Genomic DNA, 20799 nt, shown 5'->3' with positions numbered 1-20799 from the left:
CCCCGGGGGGGGGAGGGGGGAACCCCCCCAAAAAAAAAAAAAAAAAAAAAAAAAAAGAAATCATATTTGCTTGTTTGTTTATTTATTTATTTTTATTTTGAGACAGAGTCTCACTCTGTTGCCCAGGCTGGAGTGCAATGGCATGATCTTAGCTCACTGCAACCTCTGCCTCCCGGGTGCAGGCACTTCTCCTCCCTCAGCCTCCTGAGTAGCTGGGGTTACAGGTGCATGCCACCACACCTGGCTAATTTTTCTATTTTTAGTAGAGACAGGGTTTCACCATGTTAGTCAGGCTGGTCTCGAACTCTTGACCTTGTTATCCACCTGCCTTGGCCTCTCAAAGTGCCGGGATTCCATGCATGAACCACCACACCCAGCCAAGAAATCATATTTATTAAACTCATAAGTTGCCTCATTTCTCCAAAGATCTCTGAAAATACAAAATAAAAAATGTCAACCTATTCTGACTTTGATACATCCTCCAAAATGGCATGTTTAGTAAAAAATATGCATATTAATAGCATATTCTCACTTTAAATTATAATTTCAGAAATATAGGATGATGTAAACGTAAGTTCATCCTAAAATATAATAGTCACATTTGTAAGTCTTTATCAGTGCATCATCTGGCTGCTTTAACACGCCTTTTACTTCATACTTCACTCAGCAAATTTTGAGTTCCTCCCATATGCCATTGAAAGTGGCCAGGGCACAGAGGATGTTAAAAATGAGTAAGACACATGAGACGCTCACAGAGCCAGGCACATAGTGGGTACTCGAGAGAGGTGTGATTCAGTGACAGAATGAAGTGAGTTGGTCTGGCAGACGCGTGACCCACTCGTCACAGATGGGAAGAGCACATAGGCCTATGAGAACAGTGCACAAAAGGATCCAGTCCTGTTAACAAGCACCCAATGCTCCCTGAGTCTGAAGCTCTTAAAGCATCCTCAGTCATAGGCTCACACAGAAGGGTTGGTTTGGGATAGCGCAAAGCCAGTTGACTTATTGTCACGACTGTGCCATCAAGCAGTTCAGTTAATGCTCTGAGCCTTGTTTTCCTCATCTGTAAAGTTCAGACCAGATTATTTCTTAGCCCCCTTCTAGCTGTAATATGCTCTACAGAAAACAGTATTATACAGGCTGAAACTCCAAACAGAAACATTTTGGGATTATATCCACTAATTCACAAGTACTGGCCTGAAGTAATTCACCACTGTACTGTGTCAAGATTTCAGAACCTTCACAACATAAGGCAAAAGACAAAAATCAAAACAAGCCCTTCTTCCACTGTTCTGGGAAGTTAGCAAATCTCATTTTAATTTAAAGTAGGGATTATGCCAAAAGCCAAAATAGCTGTTGGATCAACCTTTATAGGTCCTAAAAACCCAGCATGTAGTCTTTGAAGCTCACTCTATACTATAAGGTTTTTTTAGTTTGACAACAGGCTTTGATAGTAGGTTTTGGCTCTGGCAAAAAATATAATCTGTAGACTTCCCCATATGTAAATCTAACCACTGTTCGGCTTGGTTAGTTGCCAACTCTAAATGAATCTGCTCAAAGCCTGGGCAAACCTGTATGATGGCTGTGTTCCAGCTCTCCTCATGCTGAATTTCATCATTACCCAGCCCTGCTCCAACTGCTGGACTTGGAGGAGAAGGGTCTGCTGCTGGATATCCTCCAGCATGCATACGCTCACAAATACATTGTTGAAAAAACGGAAACCTTTTTCAATTCTACTATTTATAAAATTATATTGAAGAAAACATTCCATTTGTATCTAATTGCTTTTCATGTAGTCGTTTCAGATTTATTTTTTTTCCAGATAACTGTTCCCAAGTCTGCTTTTTAACCCACCTCCTGGAGAGGCAACTTAGAAACATAAATAGCTCTCTCTTTGCTGGCTAGTGTTCTTTTCAAGGAACAAGGCAAGATGCCCGTGCCTTGCTGTGTTCCTTCTTCCTTCTGTATCAGGTTTCCTCTTTGTTGGTACAGTCCTCTTCCATGGGTTTTCAGAACTAAGCAGTTGGGCATTTCAACTAATTTTGTCTCCCTCTACTGGCTTCATTATTTTATGCAGCCTACATTAGGAATACCCTAAAGTCACGTTTTTCCAACCCATGGCCCGGGACAGCTTTGAATGCCCAACACAAATCCCTAGACTTTCTTAAAACATGATGAGATTGTTTTGCGATTTTTTTAAGCTTATCACCTGTCGTTACTGTTAGTATATTTTGTGTGTGACCCAAGACAATTCTCCTTCTTCTAATGTGGCCCAGGGAGGCCAAAATAGTGGACACTCATGCAAGAAACAGGGTAGGAAAGTTATGATAGTCACCAAGTCCGTGAGGTGAATTTTTTCTTTTTCTTTCTTTATTTTTTATTTATTTATTTATTTTTTTTGAGACGGAGTTTTGCTCTGTCGCCAGACTGGAGCGTAGTGGCACGATCTTGGCTCCCTGCAACCTCCGCCTCCTGGGTTCAAGCAATTCTCCTGCCTCAGCCTCCTGATTTATATTTATATTAGATTAAATTGATCTTTATCTGAAGTAGCCCCTATTGCAGATTTCACTACTGAAAGTCACTACTGACATTCAAAAACTAACACAATTAGGAGTATTGCAAAATTTTGCCTTCAGTTCTACTTCCAATAACCTGGCATTTAGCTTCCTTATGCTTTTTCCTAAATAGCACCTGGTTTGCCCCTTCAACAATTTACCCTGGGTCCCCTTTACTTAATGGAATTCTATCTTCATTATGAAGTAATTCTGCTAAATGCTTTTAATAACTACCATTTATTAGTGCAAAATTTATAGATGAAGAAACCAAAGGTAAGAGAGTTTAAATAACTTGCTCAAATTCATATTAAAAGCAAGGTTTGAACTGAGAGTTGTCTGGTCCTAAAGCTACCTTGTGTCTTACAGGTGGCAGCTGGTTTGCAGACAGAACTGAATATACAGTTATTTGCCATGGCTGTTGGAGAGGATGGGGCCAGGGGATCAGCACACATCTCTCACAATATCGAGATTATGACTGAGCATGAGGTTCTGTTCCTACCTGTGGAAGCAAATATCCTTTAATGTTCAACTTGAGTAATCATATATAGTGCAGAAATTACACGAGTGAGGAAAACATGGAAGTCAAAATGCATCTCTACTTTATTAATTCTATCTTCAAAATCAGAGTTGAATTTATTAAGACAAAGGGTATCTTCATCCATCTTTGAAAGCACCTAGCCAAATCTAAAAAAATACCTGACACACAGTATATGTGCAGTAACTTCAAGCTGAATAAATGTAAATGTTATTGGCTATCTATGGAATATCAGACAGAATAACAAAACGGCAAGTCTGTATCACAAAAAATTGTAATTTTATAGAAGGATAGGAGATACCTTCTTATTGTAAAGGTTGGGTATTCACTGAATTATGCATGCATTCCTCCATATCAGTGTCTCCAGCCACACAGATATTAGACATATATCAAGTACCTAGTACTTCCAAGGTACTGTATGAAATAGTTTATCATACATAAAAATGGATAAATGGACCCTGTCTTAAAAGGCATTATATAATCTAGTAGCAGAAATAAAGTCTTCACATTTTATTTCTGTTTTGTACTTTCTCCAGTGGCATGAACTGTGTGCTGCTTGTGTTATAGTTCTATATTTATTTGATATTTGAGCTGGATCTTATAGAATGTGAAAACTTGATTGACAGGAACTTTAAGTACAAAGAATGAACAAACCATGGCAACAGGAAAGCTCCAGGTGTTTGGGATGATTGGCAGGGAGTTCAACTTGCCAAGAGCTTGAGTATTAGGAATATAGTGGGAAAGCAGGTTGGAGTCAAGTTATGAAAGATCTTAAATCCTTGGCTTGGATTTTATTATTTAAGCAGCAGTGAACCACTGCAGATTCCTGACTCCGTGGGTGATATGATCAGCATATCCTTATTGAGATGAATCCAGTGTTATTGTGCAGGACATGTTGAAGGGGAACAACTGGATGTGTAAAAGAACCATTAGAAGTCTACCTGAATGGGCCATGTGTAAGCACAAGAACTGTGGGAATGGGGGAACAGTCAACATAAAAGAGGGATATGAATGAAAGACATGGTGGGGGAAGGAAACTGCAAAATCTGAGGTAGAAGTCATTGATGGATGGAAGAAAGAGGACATAGAGTTCAACTTCAAAGTTTTGGGCTGAGGTAATGAATCATGGATATGTAATATTAGATCTCAACTGAGAAGTCAGAATTGGAGATATAATAATTTTAAGCATTGTTTACACAGAGGTGATGGCTGAACGTATGGGCAAAGAGCAGAAATCTGGAGTCGGTTTAGGGAACAGGAGGAAGAGGAGCCAGTGGAGACAGAAGCAGCAATTAGAAAATGATGAAATACTTCAGAAGCCTTAGGAAGAATTTCAAGGAAAACATGGACACAATTGACAGACGCTATTGAAATGTCAAAGAAAATTCAGATTTAAAGTGTTAAATTTGGTGGGAACAAAAACTAAATTGCAAAAGGTAAAGAATGACTGTATTAAGAAAACAGAAACATTAGTTATGGATATTCTTTCAAGAAAATTTATTAAAGGAAAGAGCAAGAAAACGTGGTACCTCAAGGATGCAACAGAATATAGGAAGGATTTTCAGTTTAGTGTAGACCTATGTGTTTGTAGGTTGAAGAGAATGGAGCAGAAGAGGTATATTAAAAATATGAATGCATAGAAGTAATTGAAACTGCAATATCCAAAACAGGGCAAAAGAATAATAATAATAAAAAAAACAGAGCTGAAGGGTTAGTCTTGGCAAGGGAGAAGCTGAAGATAGCTAAGGATTCAGACATTTCGAGGTGAAGGAGAAAGTTCAAGGAACTTGTGTCAGATAGCACTGATGTCAATAAATGAAGTGTAGTTCATTCGTTCATTTATGCTTTCAAAGATGCAGAAACCCCTGCCTTTATGTAGCTCACATTCCAGTGGGAGGACAGACAATACACAAAGTAAGTAAACCATAAACAATGGTGGCAGTAAGTACAATGGAGCAAAATATAAAGTAGGAAAGGAAAGTCCTCCCTGGGAAAGTCTCCCTTCCTCTCACCTTCCTTCCCTTCCTTTTTCCTTTCCTTTTTTTGAGTAGTGATGACAGGGTTTTTCCATTGTGATAGAAGGAAACTAGCCAAGGAACTAGTTTCTTCCTCTGGGAACTAAATCAAGTGCCCTTACCCTCTCCACACAGGTTATTAGATGCAAATACCTGAATCACTGCTGCTGATCATAGCAATGAAATCATTTGTGTTTATAATAAATTTTCTATTTCCCTGCTTACAGATTAGAGAGAAACTGTCAGACACAGATAAAGGGCAAAAAATCTTATCAGATCTTTTATCTACATTGGACATTACTTCCAATGTCAACAATGATAATTCATAGCCCATTTCCCAAGATCTGTCATTTTCCCCACCAAAAAAAAAAAAAAAAAAAACCCACAAAATCTGATGTAGATATGGTTTGGGGCTTGACCATGCTGATGACTCCTTATAGAAAGCCAGTCGCAGTTAGGAGAGAAATGTACATCAGGGAGAACAGAAGACATTCTAGACACTGGCATATCCATCCTCTAACCCCCAAGCCTGAGCACGTAGAATTTGCATTGGATAGACGGGTACCTAAAGTTGAACTAATGTTGCTAGAGTTATTTCGGTTTATATATGCAAATCGCTTGGTCACGAAAAGCACAGCCCTTAACAAGTATTTTACCAGTTTTAACAAGCATCAATTATGATAAGCGACCAAAAGACTTTCCCCAGGGAAAAGAAAATCCAATGGTCCAGAGAACTTCTGCAATTCATTCCTCCACACTTGGAGTCTTCATGTCTCGTAAAGTTTCTCCACATTAGGTACAGTAAGTAGTAAATGGGAATTTGATTGTCAAGCATTCAAATTTGAGGTATTAGATCCCAGGTTTCTTCCCCTCTCCTTATAGTCAGAAACCCATAAGCCACCTATCCTGAATGAATGAAAATATTTGTTTAAATAACCATACTAGTTACTCCTTTATATATATTATAAAATCTAATCCTCATGCTATCTAGAAGACAGTTTTTCCCACTTTATAAATAAGAAAACAGGGGTTCAGATAGTTTGCTTACTTCTTAAGTGGAAGAAGTAAAAATCTAAACTACTTCAATGTGATTCTAAAGTCCATTCTTTCAAGCAGTGATTTCATTGTTCAGATAAAGTTGATCTTACTCTCTAAAAAGTAGCAGCACAGACACAAACACCAAGGTGCCCTTGAACTTGAGAATTTACAATTAAACCAGTGTTTTTCAAACTTTTTAGACTCAAGACTCCTTTTATTGTCTTAAAAATGATTGATGATCCCAAAGAGCTTTTGTTTATGTGAGTGATATCAATATTTACCAAGTAAGAAAACTGGGAAAATTTTAAAAATTTAAAAATAATAAACCCAGTTTATTCATATAAATGACATTTTTAATGAAAAATAACTTTTCGAAAACAAACATGTAATAAAGGTAGTATTGTTTTCTATTTTTGCAAATCTCTTTAATGTCTGACTTAGTAGAACATAACTGGATTCTCACATCTGCTCTGTATTCAAACTGTTATCATTCACACATCATATACCCTCTGGAAAACTCAGCTCTATGCCTAAGTGAGAATAAGAGAAAAAGGCAAATAACATATTGTATTAATTTCCTTGGGGTGCCGTAACAAAGTACCACAAACCAGGTGGCTTACAGAAACAGATATTTATTCTCTCACAGTTTAGAGGGAGAGAAGTCCAAAATCAAGGTGTCAGCAGGATTGGTTCCTTCTGGAGGAATAATCTGTTCTACGCATCTCTCCTCATTTCTGGTGGTTGCCAGGAATCCCTGGCATTCCTTGGCTTGTAGTGGCATCACTCCAACATCTACCTCTGTCTTCACAGGGCAGTCTTCCTCGTGTATTTCTCTGTGTGCCTCTCTCATTGGATTTAGGGGCTACCCTAATCCTGAATGACCTAACCTTAACTTGATTACATCTGTAAAGACTCTATTTACAAATAAGGTCACTCACAGGTTCTACTAGACATGAATTTTGGAGGGCCAAACCCAGTACAGCCTGCCCTCTGGTCCCTCAAAATTCATGTTCACCCCAGGTGCAAAATGCAGTCCTCCGTCCCAATATTCCCCAAAGACTTAATCCATTCCTGCATTAACTCTAAAGTCTCATCTAAAGATCACCAACTCAAAAAGTCTCAAAGCTCATCATCTAAATGAGGTATGGGTGAGGCTCTGAGCATGAACTGTCCTGGCCTCCTTTCCATCTATAGACCTATGAAACTGAAAAACAAGTTACCAGCTTCCAGAATACAATGGTGGGACCACCATAGGATACGAATTCCCATGCCAAAAGGGAGAAGACGGAAGAAATAAAGGAGTCACTGGTCTACAGCAACTTTGCAACCCAGAAGAGCAAATTCCATTAGATTCCAAGGACTGAGAATCGGTGGCACCATCTGCCCTGTATGCCCATGGAGGCTCCACCAATCCCAGCCTCTAGGCCCTCAAAGACTCCACTGGCCCCACCCTCTGAGCCCTCAGCTTCGGCCCTCTGCAACAGTCCTACCCTCTGGGCAGCCCGTTTCCTGCTTACAGAATTCCAGAAATCTGACAGCCTTTCTTCATTTTGTACTCTCTCTCTCTCTCTCTCCTTCAGTCCAAGCTGTCAGTGTTTCTGCTGATACAACATTCTCATCCTCCCTAATCTAACCCCCTCATCTTAACTAACTACATTTGTAAAGACTCTATTTCCAAATAAGGTCACATTCACAGAATCCAGGTGGACATGAATTTTCAGGGAACAGTAATCAACCCCAAACATATATCTTAATATTGTAGTTTTGGACTACACTCTGGGAACCACTAAATTAGGACATAGTTTATTTCCGTTCTCGGCAGCGACTTTCAGAAGTTAGCCCAAACTGAGAAGTGTACAGTCTGCATCTCTAGCTAGACAATTCTGAAAACTATGGAATAGCTCTCAAAGATTCATAATTCCTGTTGGCACCAATCTATCAAAAGTAATTCATGAATCTACCTAATAGATGAAATGTCTTAAATAATGTCTTTATGCTTCTTTGTGCATATTATTGCAGACTTAATGAGATTAAATAGATGCAGTAACAGTAGTAACTTTAAGCACTTCACAATAACTGTGTGGGTAGGTGCTATTCTACCCATTTTATAAATAAGGAAAAGGTTAGGTAATTTGCTCTATAGGAGCTGTATTAGTTATGTGTTGCTATATCATAAACCACCCCAAAACAGTGGCTTAAAACAATAAACATTTATGATCTCATAGCTTGAGTCAGGAATCAGGCACAGCTCAGTGGGGTCTTCTGGCTCAACTGGGGATGAATCTGTTTTCAAGCTCACTCAAGCAGCAGTCAGCAGGATTCGGTTTCTTGCAGGCTGTTAGACTGCGGGCCATGGCTCCTCACTGGCTATTGTCTGGAGACTGCCACTCGGTTCCTCACCATGTAGGCCTCGCTTTAGGGAATCTCACAACATGGCAGCTTGGTTCATCAGAACAAGCAAGCAAGCATGAAGAGCCAGAGTGTGAACAAGGTAGAATTCAGTGCTTTATAACGTAATCTTGGAAGAGACAGCCCATTACATTTGCTGTATTCTGTTCACTAGAAGCCAGTCACTAGGTCCGACCCCATGCTCAAGGGGAAGGGATACACAAGGGCAACACTGTGAGGCCCTATATAAGAGTTGGGCTCAGTGACTGTTACACAATGTGTACTATGTTCTAAAAACATACCACGGCTGCTTGGATCCCAAAAACCTCAGAAATAAAGAGAAAGGACTTGAATATATGGTGATACTACCTTTAAGAACCTTAGCCCCATCTCAAACTTAGGATCCTAAATTATGAGGAATGGGGGTGGATTGCAGATGGTACCTGTAAGCCCATGTGGTTTCTTCATTAAGCTTCTGCTCACAGCCTCCCTCTCTTTCTGAAGACTAACCTGGCCTGAAAAGGCTGCATTGAGCAGGCTCATCATTTACAGTTGATAAGTGAATAGAGTCCTATATATAGTCCTGTACCTACCAACAGATACCATTGCTTTCCTGGGCACTGTCCTAGATCTGTGCTAGAGATTTGCTAGATTTCTTTAGAATGAGATATGATTTATGACATTTGCCATTGAGAAACAATTTAATGCCAAATATACAAAGCACCTAGCTTCCAGCCAGTGAATTTCAAAATTGTTAAGCATATTTTCTCTAAGTGGATGGATATATACATTTAAAAAAATAAGCCTAAATGTTTTACTCCCAATAAACAATTCAAGAGCCTTTTTTTTTTTTAAATGGAGTCTCGCTCTGTTGCCCAGACTGGAGTGCCATGACACAATCTCAGCTCACTGCAATCTCAAAAGGCTTTTCTTTATGGTACTACAGAATTTCTACAGGTAACTTACTTCACAATATGCAAGAGATATTAGTCATTAAATAGTTTTTATATTAAGGATTATATACAGCCAATGGCTAAGGCAATGAATACTGACTTAATGACTAGAAATATGCTTGGCCTAAAATTTACTTTATAATGCACCTGCTGACCTTAAACTTTTAGGGTTAAAGAGTTTCAAGTATTTTGGCCAAAAGTTGTAACTTAGCTAGGTTCTGTACATGTCACTTTATCATAAAAGTTCCCCTTCTCTTTGATTTGCATAACACTTAGCAGACAGAAACATCTCTACATTCCCTAGCACTATCAGGCTTTTGAATTATAAATGGTGGCAAAGCTATGGGAAAACAGCAACTTTTAACATAAGAGGAATTATTAATGATGTATACATCTAGAATGCCCTCCTGGAACTTGTTTTGGTTTGGAAACCATCAAAAATGTTACTAGAAAGTGACATTTATGTTCTGATGAGCAACTCTAAGAAGAACATTGATTCAACCTCTGTTCTCATAAAAATTAAATTATTTTTCAAGAATTAACTCCTTTCCCTGGTGGCAGAAATAGCTGCCTAAACAACACTGACTCCTTGGAAAGCACCTAGAACGCATTATCCTGCCTGCCTATTCTCTTGCCTTTCATAGTTACGCCTTCAGAAACTCTATGCCAAAATTCACTTATTTATTCTGCCTGACAAATAACACCACTGCACTCCTTACTTCCCTTCAGTGACTGTGTTATGCTCAAGAACATTAAGACTTGTGGTTTGGGACACAAATCGCCAAGCCACAAGAACTGCAGCTCTGAGCCTGAAAAGAAAATGGTGGCCCCACAACACAGTAACTTGGCTGAAATGACCAAATTCACAGACAGATAGAAACCATTGTTTTAAGTCTTTGGGATTAATAACAACAAAAAGGATAAAAAGCAAAACTGTCTGAAGAAGATACGGAACATCTAAACAGGCCTATAACAAGGAGTATGATTTAGTCATTTATAAACTTCCCCAAAAGAAAAGCCCAGACCCACAGGTATCTGTTAATATCTTTTCCTAGAACATTCCTACTTCCCCAAATCCTTAACATTAAGATATACAGTAGACAATTCATTGAAAAACATGGGTTTGAACCACATGGCCCCGCTTTTGTACAGATTTCTTTTACTATTATTATTTTGGAGATGGAGTCTCACTGTGTTGCCCAGGCTGGAGTAATGGTGGCACAGTCTTGGCTAACTGCAATCTCCGCCTGCTGGGTTCAAGCGATTCTCCTGCCTCAGCCTCCTGAGCAGCTGGGATTACAAGTGCCTGCCAACACGCCCGGCTAGTTTTTTGTATTTTTAGTAGAGATGGGGTTTCACCATGTTGGCCAGGCTGGTCTTCAACTCCTGACCACATGATCCGCCCACCTCCCAAAGTGCTGGGATTACAGGTGTGAGCCACTGCACCCAGCCCAGATTTTTTTCAATAAATATATTGGAAAAATTTTTGGAGATTTGAAACAATGAGAAAAGTTTCAGATGAAAATAATTAGGAAAAAAGCAGTTATATCATGAATGTATAAAATATATGTAGATACTAGAATATTTTATCATTTACTGCCATAAAATACAGGCAAATCTATTATTTTATCAAAATTAGCACATACAAATACAGATCATACATGGTACAATTCACAGTTTTGAGAGAAACGTAAAAAAAATGTAAAGATGCAGCATTAAATCACAGCTGCATAAAATGAACTGTAATGCACAGTATATTAGTGAAATAATTTCACAGCCACCTCCTGTTGCTACTGCAGTGAGCTCAAGTGTTGTGAGTATGCACTTCAAATGCTGTGTGACACTAATCACCAGTGCATGAACAATTCATCGCCCCAGTCAACTGCATATCACAATGCTCCCAAAAAGCAGAGAAAAGTGATGACATTACAAGAAAAAGCTGATTGCTTGATAGGTATCATGTTGAGGTCTGCAGCTATGGTTGCCTGCCACTCCAGACAGACAATTCATTTTATAAACAGATGACATACACTTATAGTATGGATAAATACAGTAAATGTATTTTCTCTTATGATTTTCTAAGTAACATTTTCTTTTAAGAATACAGTATACAATATATATATAATACATCAGTAAGGCTCCCAGTCAGTAACAGGCTACTAGTAATTAAGACTTCGGGGAATCACAAGTTATATGCAGATTTTTGACTGTGCGAGGGGCGGGTCAGCACCCCATCACCTGCATTGTTCAAGCGTCAACTATATATGTACCTACACACACACACACACACACACACACACACACACGTGTATTAATTCCTCAGAAGCCCAGCCAAGCATCTTAGCTTGGCTACTTTTTAATTAGAAACAATTATTTTATTCAGAAAAGTATAAACAGTTATCAATTAGAATCTTCTTATATACAGATATAACTTGCAGAAGGTTAAGTCTGAGGAGGCTGTTCTGGGTACTTTTTACAGTCCTTTTTAGTTCTAAGAGTCCATGATACTGCATTTTTATGGCCAGAGGGCAATCAATTATGCACCTGGTTGTCTCAATAGGCAGTAAAACCTAATATAAATAAATGGCAAATTATCTGCCATAAAAAAATAAGAAAAATTTTTGAAATGTTAATTTCAACTCCAATGAAACATATACCTAATTAAAACAATTATTTATTCCCTGCTAGAATATAAAGGGAACAACAAGCTTGAGCTGCAAGGCTCAAGCTTTGAGAGCACAGAAAGATTTTTAAACTAATCATGCATTTTAAGTCCAAGAAATGGAGCCAGCCCATAATCTCATGTTGGAATTCCCCCAGGCAAAGTTGGGAACCACATCCTGACATCGTCTGCAATGTGATCTTCTGTTATTTGGTATTTTTAAGATGACGCCAACTCTTCTGTGCTTAGTTTAGGAGTCCTTTTAAGGAAAAAGTTTAAAAAAAACCCACCACATTTCACTTCTAAGTCAATGTTAGAATCAGCTTCTCCCTCTTTTTCCTCTTCCTCTTCTTCTCTTCCAAGTGGCTAGTAGCATCAGCAAAAAACATAACTTCACTTTTTGCCTCGCATTCCCTCTTGAGATAATCAAGACCAGCCATATTGAAGCCGATAACATCCTGGAGTGCAATACAAGAAATATTAAAAATTTTTCTCCCACTTCAGTTTATCACAGCAGCGTATGAGAGTTAGGGGAACCAAAGCTTCAGGTGTTGTTACTTATCTTTCCCTCATTAAGAACTTTTCTTGTTTGTTTTTTCTATTCCTACTAATTCCAATGAAAACTATCTCAAATATGAATTTATCGGTGGTAGGTACAGCAAGGCTATACTACTACTTTTTTTTTTTTTTTTTTTTTTTTTGAGACGGAGTCTCGCTCTGTTGTCCAGGCTGGAGTGCAGTGGCCGGATCTCAGCTCACTGCAAGCTCTGCCTCCCAAGTTTATGCCATTCTCCTGCCTCAGCCTCCCGTGTAGCTGGGACTACAGGCGCCCGCCACCTGACCCGGCTAGTTTTTTGTATTTTTTAGTAGAGACAGGGTTTCACCGTGTTAGCCAGGATGGTCTCGATCTCCTGACCTCGTGATCCGCCCGTCTCGGCCTCCCAAAGTGCTGGGATTATAGGCTTGAGCCACCGCGCCCGGCCAGCAATACTATACTACTTCTAAATCACACTAGGAATTTGCCTCATTATTTTATCTCTATACAAAGACACTTACCCGGACTTGGCTGACTTTTGAAATAGTTGTTTCCCTTAATTTTTCTATCACTGGCACAAGCATTTGATTGCTAGTGATCTGTCCAAAGTGAATCCTAATAGAAAAATAAAACACAGTCAGTCATGTTGAACCTAACATGGCTAGACACAGTAAACAGATAAAATATCAAAGCAACAACAAAATATACATTATAGAAATGTTTCGAGCAAAAAAAAAAAAAAAAGCCAAAGAAATTTCTTTCTCTACTATTCAGGTCAATTTGATGATAACTTAAAAAATACTGTCCTAAACCTTATGACACATTCAACTCATTTGCAAAGGCTCTTTTCCCAGCCCAGCAACTTGCCAGTGGCTACAGATTTTGAGTGGTACTTTATGGAAAACTCAAAGACAGAATGAGCCTTCTAAGAAATGCTAACTCAAAAAAGTTGCATTAATACTTCTAATAAAGCCACAGCAAAAAAGAGAGACATTCATGAGAGATTCAAACTCTGACCCAGAGTACCAAGATATCCTTGATGACCCTGCTGTACCTGTCAGGTAGCACCCATCTATAACCCTCTGATACGCTATAAGTATTCAGGGTTTCTTGTAGAACCAGCAACCCTAATTCAATAGCACATATGCCATAGCAGTAAAAGAAATTATTAGTAATATGGTTAAATATGAAGTTATGTCTTTACAACTTGCCCCAAATTATGAATATGGCAACAAAACATACTCTTCTTCTTTTCTTGCTACTATCCTGGATAGAGTATAAGAAATGGAGGGTTAAAAATCATAAAACCAGGCCAATTCACCAAATACCTATTTGGTCAATTCACTAAATATACCTGTTTAACTATCTGGCATTGGCTGACCAGTTTTTGTCTTCATAACAGTATTTGAAGGAATATTCAATTTGTCTCCATCTCTGTTCTCTGCTGTAACAGCTTGAGAATGAGGGTGAGAGATGAGAAGAATATCAAGTCTTTGTACACCTATTCTTCTCAACTACCTATTAACGGAATTCTTCATATTTAAGAATACAACCTAATGAACATATTTGCTTTATGTTTCTTAGTTTACCTCTATATATGCCCCTACATTTCCATTTGCACCTGTAGAGACCAAGATAAATAAACTGACTTCCTTAAAATGTTGGTATAAGGACAAAGCAAAACCTGTTAGCTTACACTAAACACTTTAAAACAGGAATGTCCACCCTTTTGGCTCCCCTGGGCCACATTGGAAGAATTGTCTCGGGCCACACATAAAATACACTAATGATAGCTGATGAACAACAACAACAAAGAAATCATAAAAAAATCATAATGTTTTAATAAAGTTTACAAATTTGCATTGGGCCACATTCAAAGCCGTACTGGGCCACATGTGGCCTGCGGGCCACAGGTTAGACAAGCTTGGCTTCAAATAAACAACAAATGAGGCAAATTGGCCAATCGTAATTGGCTTTTGCTAAACTGACTAGAACCAAAGCTATCTTAGATTGTAACACAGAGGCCTATGACTGAGTAAGGATTCCTGAGCAATGTATTACCATGACTTCTTACTTAAAGAGGTGGGTCATCATGATCCTTGTTTTAAAGGCAAGACTGATTGCTTAGGCTGGTAGCAAACTCCTAGGCTCAAGCAATCCACCCACCTCGGCCTCCCAAAGTGCTGGGATTACAAGGGTGAGCCACTGAGTTTGGCATACTATTTCTTAATCCCCAAGTGTTGACAGCTTCAGTTAAGGTACTACTGAAGCAGTTCTGCTGAAAAGACATGGTATTCTTTGGAAAAGGATGTTACCTGAGGAGGAAGAAGAGGCACCTGCATATAAGTTCAACATCAGAGCCCAGCTGAATGAATTCGTTAAAGAGTTTAAGAATGTCTGGGACATAAGAAAAAGGCAGCACAAGTAGAGATTCTTCCAGTTCACTGAAAAAGAAAAAATAGATATAAAAATGCCGCATTTGTTAACATTGTTAAAATGGTCAATTTTTAAATCTCTCCCTTTATTACTTTTTCTACTGATTTTATACTTGAATACACCTTGTGTAGAGTTAAATATTCATCTATAAGCTAGATGACTCCCTTTGTTTTTTGTATTTAACATCTTAATCTATTTGGAATACATTTTGGTCAATGGCATGATGGGAAAATCTAACTTTTTCCCTCCAGATAAACAATTTCTCCAAAGCCTTTTGTTGAATATTCCATCTTCATTTGATATTCTTTTACCATATATTGAGTCCATTAGAGTCTATTATGATGACTTATCCTGACATGATGATTGATCCTGATACCAATCCTACACTATTTTAATTTTGCTAATTTTGTAGCCTTTTAATCTGGGAAAATAGTTCCCTCTAGAACTAGCTCAAGTATTATTTCATCAATTCCAATTTAAAATCTTAAGAGGATATCAAATGGGATTACAAACCTATTAATTAGGAAACATTAAATCTTTAAAACACAGAATCTTCCTATCTTCAAATGTATCATAACCTCCACGTTAATCAATTTTCTTTTACATTCCTGTAGTGAAGTTTCATCTTTATCCTAAGACAGGTGTTATTTCTTGTAAAGAATATATATGTAAAAAAAAAAAAAAAAAAAAAAAGAATATATATGTAGATATTGTGGTTCATTATGAAAATGATAGCCTTCAGTAGTTCAAACTCATGAATGAAATCAAAAGGAAAATCACCAATAATATAACAATTATTGCAAAAATGTATGACAAAGAAAATAAAGTATGGTGCCCAGGCTGGTCTCAAACTTCTGGTCTCAAGCGTCCTAAAATGTTGAGATTACAGACATGAGCCACTGTGCCCAGTCAGAGTTCTTTAAAAAACAGTAAAATAATACTTAAGAGCAAAAAGAGATAACTAAAAATTCACAAGAAAAAATACAAATGGTCAACAAATATGCTGAAATTTTAACTTCATTAATAGTCAAAAGAAATGAAAATAAACAATATTACCTTTTGCCTCTCACACTGGCAACAAATTTTTTAAAGCCTACTAAAAATCAGTATAATCACCCTGGAAAGTAATTTGGCAATATAAAAAAGCTCATGCCTACTGGTCAGTTATTAGGCTGCTAGGACTCTTAAGAAAAATAATCAATAATGATGACAAAGATATATGTGTAAACATATTCAGTGAAGCCACTGATAATAGCCAAAAAGGAGAAACAAATGCAATATCCAGTAATTATTCATACAATGGAATAATTCTGAATCCAATGAATTTTTTTTTTTTTTAACAATATGAACAAACAAATGTTCAGGAAATATGTGAAAAAGAACAGAATATAAAACTTTATATATTATTCCAATTGTGTATGTACATAGAAAAGAAGCCAAAATATAAAAAAAAATTAACAGTTGGTGCTTCTAATTGAATTATATATTATTTCATGGCCTACAACATAAATCACTCCCTTTTATTTGTCCTTAAAAGCATCTCTCTTCATACTTTAGAAGGAACTTCCTAGTTCTAGCACTTGAAAAAGAACATTATAAATTATTTCCCATCAAAACTCTTATATAGTTAAACCTATAAGAAAGATAACCATCAATTATAATTTCTATTTATTTCCCATTCAGATAAGCATTTCATAAATGCTGACAGATTATAAAAATTGTGCACAAGGACTCACTCACCTTGACCTGATGCCTTTAAAAATCTCTAATACATAAGCTGAAGGCTATAAAGGAAGGATTAACACCATTAGTGATACTCTTGGTTGGTTTCTACTAAAATTCTCTAATTTCTATCTCCTATAAAACAGGAACCCCTCTTTCTTATTTCAGAAAAAGTATTCTAAAATAGTAAGATCTGCATGAGTTTAGAGTAAGCCAGATCTCGGTTCACAATCAAACTATGCCCCTTACCAACTATGCTACAAGTCAAGCCAGATTCCTTATCTATAAGGTGAAGATACCCTGACTCACAAAATTACTGTGATGAGACATGCAAGTAAAATACTAATTAGAGATTACTAGATAAACATACATTCTCCCATTATTCTTCCCCTCTCTCTTCTTTATCTCATCAGACTGGTTTCTGTCAACTTTCCCTCTGAAGGCTGATTCGAAAGTTAATTTAGATGAACAGAATCTTCACAGGGCTTTGGACACTAAACATAAACAAGCACTAGAAAATAGAAGAATGCCAGTCCAGTCCAATCAAAAAGGCTGGCTTGGGAAGTTACACTAAAGTGGTGCTTTTGAAATACAAAATATCTTAGAGAATGCCAAGATTCAAGAGACTTTTAAAGACAAAGTATTCCCAGTAATCCATCCCCAAATCATAATGCCTCTACTTCCTTTCTTGTCCTTGTAAGTAACTTTGAATAACCAAGGGGAAACCATTAGACATTTTACTTACTGAGATACTGCCATAAGCCATTAGGATGGGGTTGGTGGGAAGTGGAACCTATGAAGAAATTATTAAATCAAGTCATTAAAAAACCTGAGACTTGTATAGCATTTGTTATAGACAGAGTAGTAACAGTATTTTATAATTTTGAAAAGAGAAAAAAGAGACCCTAAAAAACTGACAGAGTGTAAAAGAATTATCAAGCCTGTTAGTTTCTATAGTATTCATGAATGAGCTGGAACAATGTATTTTATCTAGAAATCTGAAATGGTTACCCTGCCTCCCAAACCAAAGTAGGAACGTGAGTTTCTACTCAAGACAGTAATCACCTCAATCTGTCATTTCCTTTCCTTCGCTTTCACTAAGACCAAGTGCCCTTCTTCCCACAGTTCCTCAATTTCTTCTAATGTAGTGAGTTGGAAAGATTCTACTCCATTTATTGCATATCCTGATCTTAGCTAATAAGTCCCAAAACAATGGTTTTTCTCCTTGGGAAATCCTTTTATTGATACTGTAACTTACTATACTCTCTTATTACCTCTTTCCCTGCAGCTTTACAAATGGCTTTGTGTTCCTTCATTTTTGCAGTTTCTTCTCGGTACAACTCAATAGCCTCCATAATCCTCTCAGCCTACAGATGATGACAAAGGAAAGAAATCATCACAACACACTCCATCATCCCAGGACACTGAAACTGGAAGAGCTGACTAGAAATTTGCCAAATGAAATAGCTTCAATCCGTTTAATAAAGATGTGCCAATAGAGTGCCAAAAAGCGTTTAAAGACATTTTTGGTTTTCTTATTTTTTAATGTACAGGGAGAAGACTAAGTGTCGTGGACTCAGGTGGGATGATACCTAGACACTCTGAATAGGGCAGGTCCCAGGAACCCCTGAAAGGAGCACATACTGATCAGAGATTCAGGACTACTCCCATCTTTGGTTACAAGAGAAGAAAACAGGTTATAATCCCCATCTTTAAATCTCATGAACTTTTTGCCAAAAAATGGCTTTCTGGTTGATACAGAATAAAACTTTCACTAAAAAGTTGAGATCTTATTAAAAAACGAGAAACCACATTCTATATCAACTTACTGCTTTCACTGTTTCGATAGTTTTTTTTCCAGTAAAGTAACTGTCGCCTTGAGTCTCTCCTGGAACCTGCCAGAAACAAAGAAATCTTTGAACAACACTGTTGACCAGAGTTAAAGAGCTGATAAATTAATCTTATATCCATATAAGAACAGCTATTATTATTTTATGAAAATACTAACAGTGTTACCAGCTACCAGTAACAGTACTTAGCATATGTATTATCATAAGAATATCTTGCACATGTTTTAAAAGAGAATATCCAAATTTTCTAATGTTTATTTTTGCTCTACAGTGAATAAAATAATTCCCTAAAGCCTCAATTGCCAGAATGATAATTATTCAATAGCAAATTTGGTCAATCACTTGAACCACAAAATTGGGATATACAGCTGAAGAGAAAGAATCACACAGATTCTTTATCGGCTGGTGATACCTTCAACTTCTAGCCTCAATTTTAATCCTATTAGAAATTCTGGACATTATAGTCAATTTCAGTAAGATAACTATATATGGGGCATAATCTCAAGGTCCCCCAAATTGACTTACTGCTGGTTGGTCTTCTTTGGCCACACTCTCCTCATATTCTGCTTCTCTTTCCTGCCATAAGATAGATATACATTAATTTGAGAGGAAAAAACACGGTCTCTATATAAAGAGAAATGAGGCAGCAAGACGGTGCTTCTTTGACAACATAATCCCCCTAATGGCATCTTTATCTCTGCCTAGCTTCTGAAATGGGTGATAATGGTCTTGAACAGATCTCCTGAAGGTTCTTGGACTTGTAATGAATGAGGTATAACTGCACTACACAGAAAACTTCAACTAGGACAGCCTGTCAGATACCCACTGGCATATTTGTAACCAAGCCTAAAGTTCTTACCATTTCCCTTTCTTCCTCAAGAATAAGAGGCTCCCTTGTTCTCTCCCAAAGTCTCAGAGATTTGTCATGGGACGATGATACAACATAGTCTCCACTGGGGCTTACAGCCAAACACCATATTTCCTGGTGATGCCCCTGGAGGGGGGAAAAACAACAACAACAACAAAAAAAACACCTCAAGAATATCTCATTCATAGACCACTCTTAGTGGGTAATGTAAATATTCTTAAAAGTATTTTTTAAGTACCGAGCAAGCAAAGCAGGCATGTGGTTACCTCCAGAGTCTGTATGTGTTCAAATTTGTCTGCATCCCACTGTTTAATCTTATGGTCTTTTCCAGCAGTGAAGAAGAGGTGAGACTTGGGTACAAACTGTAGGTACATCACACTGAAAAATGACAGAAATATTAAAATGTCAACAAATTCCAGGTTAGTAAAAAGAGTTTTACACACATAAATAGCTTTTGACTAGCTAGTTCTAGACTGTCTAACTGTATTTTAGAACTTATATCACTGCCTGAGAACACTGAAAAATAGATGCAGATGCTCAAGGAAAGTGATACTTACAGATAACTCAAAGGGAGGCATCTGAAAAGACTGTATGTACCTGTCATCATGCGCAAAGAGAGACTTGTGGCAGTCCCCAAAGTCCAAACCCCAGATTTTCACATTCCTATCAGCGGAGCCAGTTGCTATAAGTGCTCCATCCTATGGCAAATAAAAGTAAAATATTACCTTGATTTTTGAATTCTGTATATGAATAAAAAGGTAACCAGAATATTTAACCCATTTCTTTCAAACACATTAAAATGAAGCCAAAAAACTGATTTCATCTCTACTAAAAACACTGAATTCTTTGCTCTTACCTACAGAGATACTTAAAAAGCTTGTTAAGTAAAAGCATGAACACTGTGGCTTACATACTTTCATATTGCCACAGGGCAGTGCTATGCCTTGATGTAGGGTTATCTATTTACTTTTTTAGATAGGAAAAAGATTCTCTAATCTCTGGCAGGGGATTTGGAAAGAAAGTGGGAGAGAGAAACAGAAGAGAAGCCGAGAAAGCCTCTATTAGAATGTTTATGTATCCCACATTCCCTATCACTATTTCTCTTATCTCTCCTATTTCAATGCCTGGTTCAAATGGTTGTCAATATAAAAAAAAAAGAAAGAAATATATTTAACACTGTAACTTAACATTGTTAGTACACTGATCACAGACAGCTATGAGGTCAACTCCTTTCACACAGAA

General features: G+C 37.5%; 2 protein-coding genes across 3 annotated transcripts in view; one reads left to right on the top strand and one right to left on the bottom strand.

The window, feature by feature from the left end:
- The window catches only part of SPAG17 (sperm associated antigen 17), a 232641-nt gene extending 214290 nt beyond the window's left edge, over positions 1-18351 (top strand). The window contains exons 47-49 of the mRNA XM_025390599.1: positions 2922-3066; positions 5762-5906; positions 18164-18351. Of these exons, the coding sequence (XP_025246384.1) occupies positions 2922-3066; positions 5762-5901 (285 nt within the window). The 3' untranslated portion in view covers positions 5902-5906; positions 18164-18351. The remainder of the gene's footprint in view (positions 1-2921; positions 3067-5761; positions 5907-18163) is intronic.
- WDR3 (WD repeat domain 3) overlaps positions 11838-20799 on the bottom strand; it is a 29908-nt gene continuing 20946 nt past the window's right edge. For both annotated transcript variants that reach the window (XM_025390611.1, XM_025390618.1), the window contains 11 exons: positions 20155-20255; positions 19824-19935; positions 19549-19683; positions 19215-19265; positions 18669-18734; positions 18114-18206; positions 17585-17632; positions 16858-16901; positions 14997-15125; positions 13203-13296; positions 11838-12604 (listed from right to left, as the gene is read on the bottom strand). In XM_025390611.1, the coding sequence (XP_025246396.1) occupies positions 12449-12604; positions 13203-13296; positions 14997-15125; positions 16858-16901; positions 17585-17632; positions 18114-18206; positions 18669-18734; positions 19215-19265; positions 19549-19683; positions 19824-19935; positions 20155-20255 (1029 nt within the window). In that variant the 3' untranslated portion in view covers positions 11838-12448. The remainder of the gene's footprint in view (positions 12605-13202; positions 13297-14996; positions 15126-16857; positions 16902-17584; positions 17633-18113; positions 18207-18668; positions 18735-19214; positions 19266-19548; positions 19684-19823; positions 19936-20154; positions 20256-20799) is intronic.

This window comes from Theropithecus gelada, chromosome 1, assembly GCF_003255815.1.
Source record: "Theropithecus gelada isolate Dixy chromosome 1, Tgel_1.0, whole genome shotgun sequence".
Taxonomy (NCBI): Eukaryota; Metazoa; Chordata; class Mammalia; order Primates; family Cercopithecidae; genus Theropithecus; species Theropithecus gelada.
This window is presented reverse-complemented; position numbering and strand designations above follow the sequence as displayed.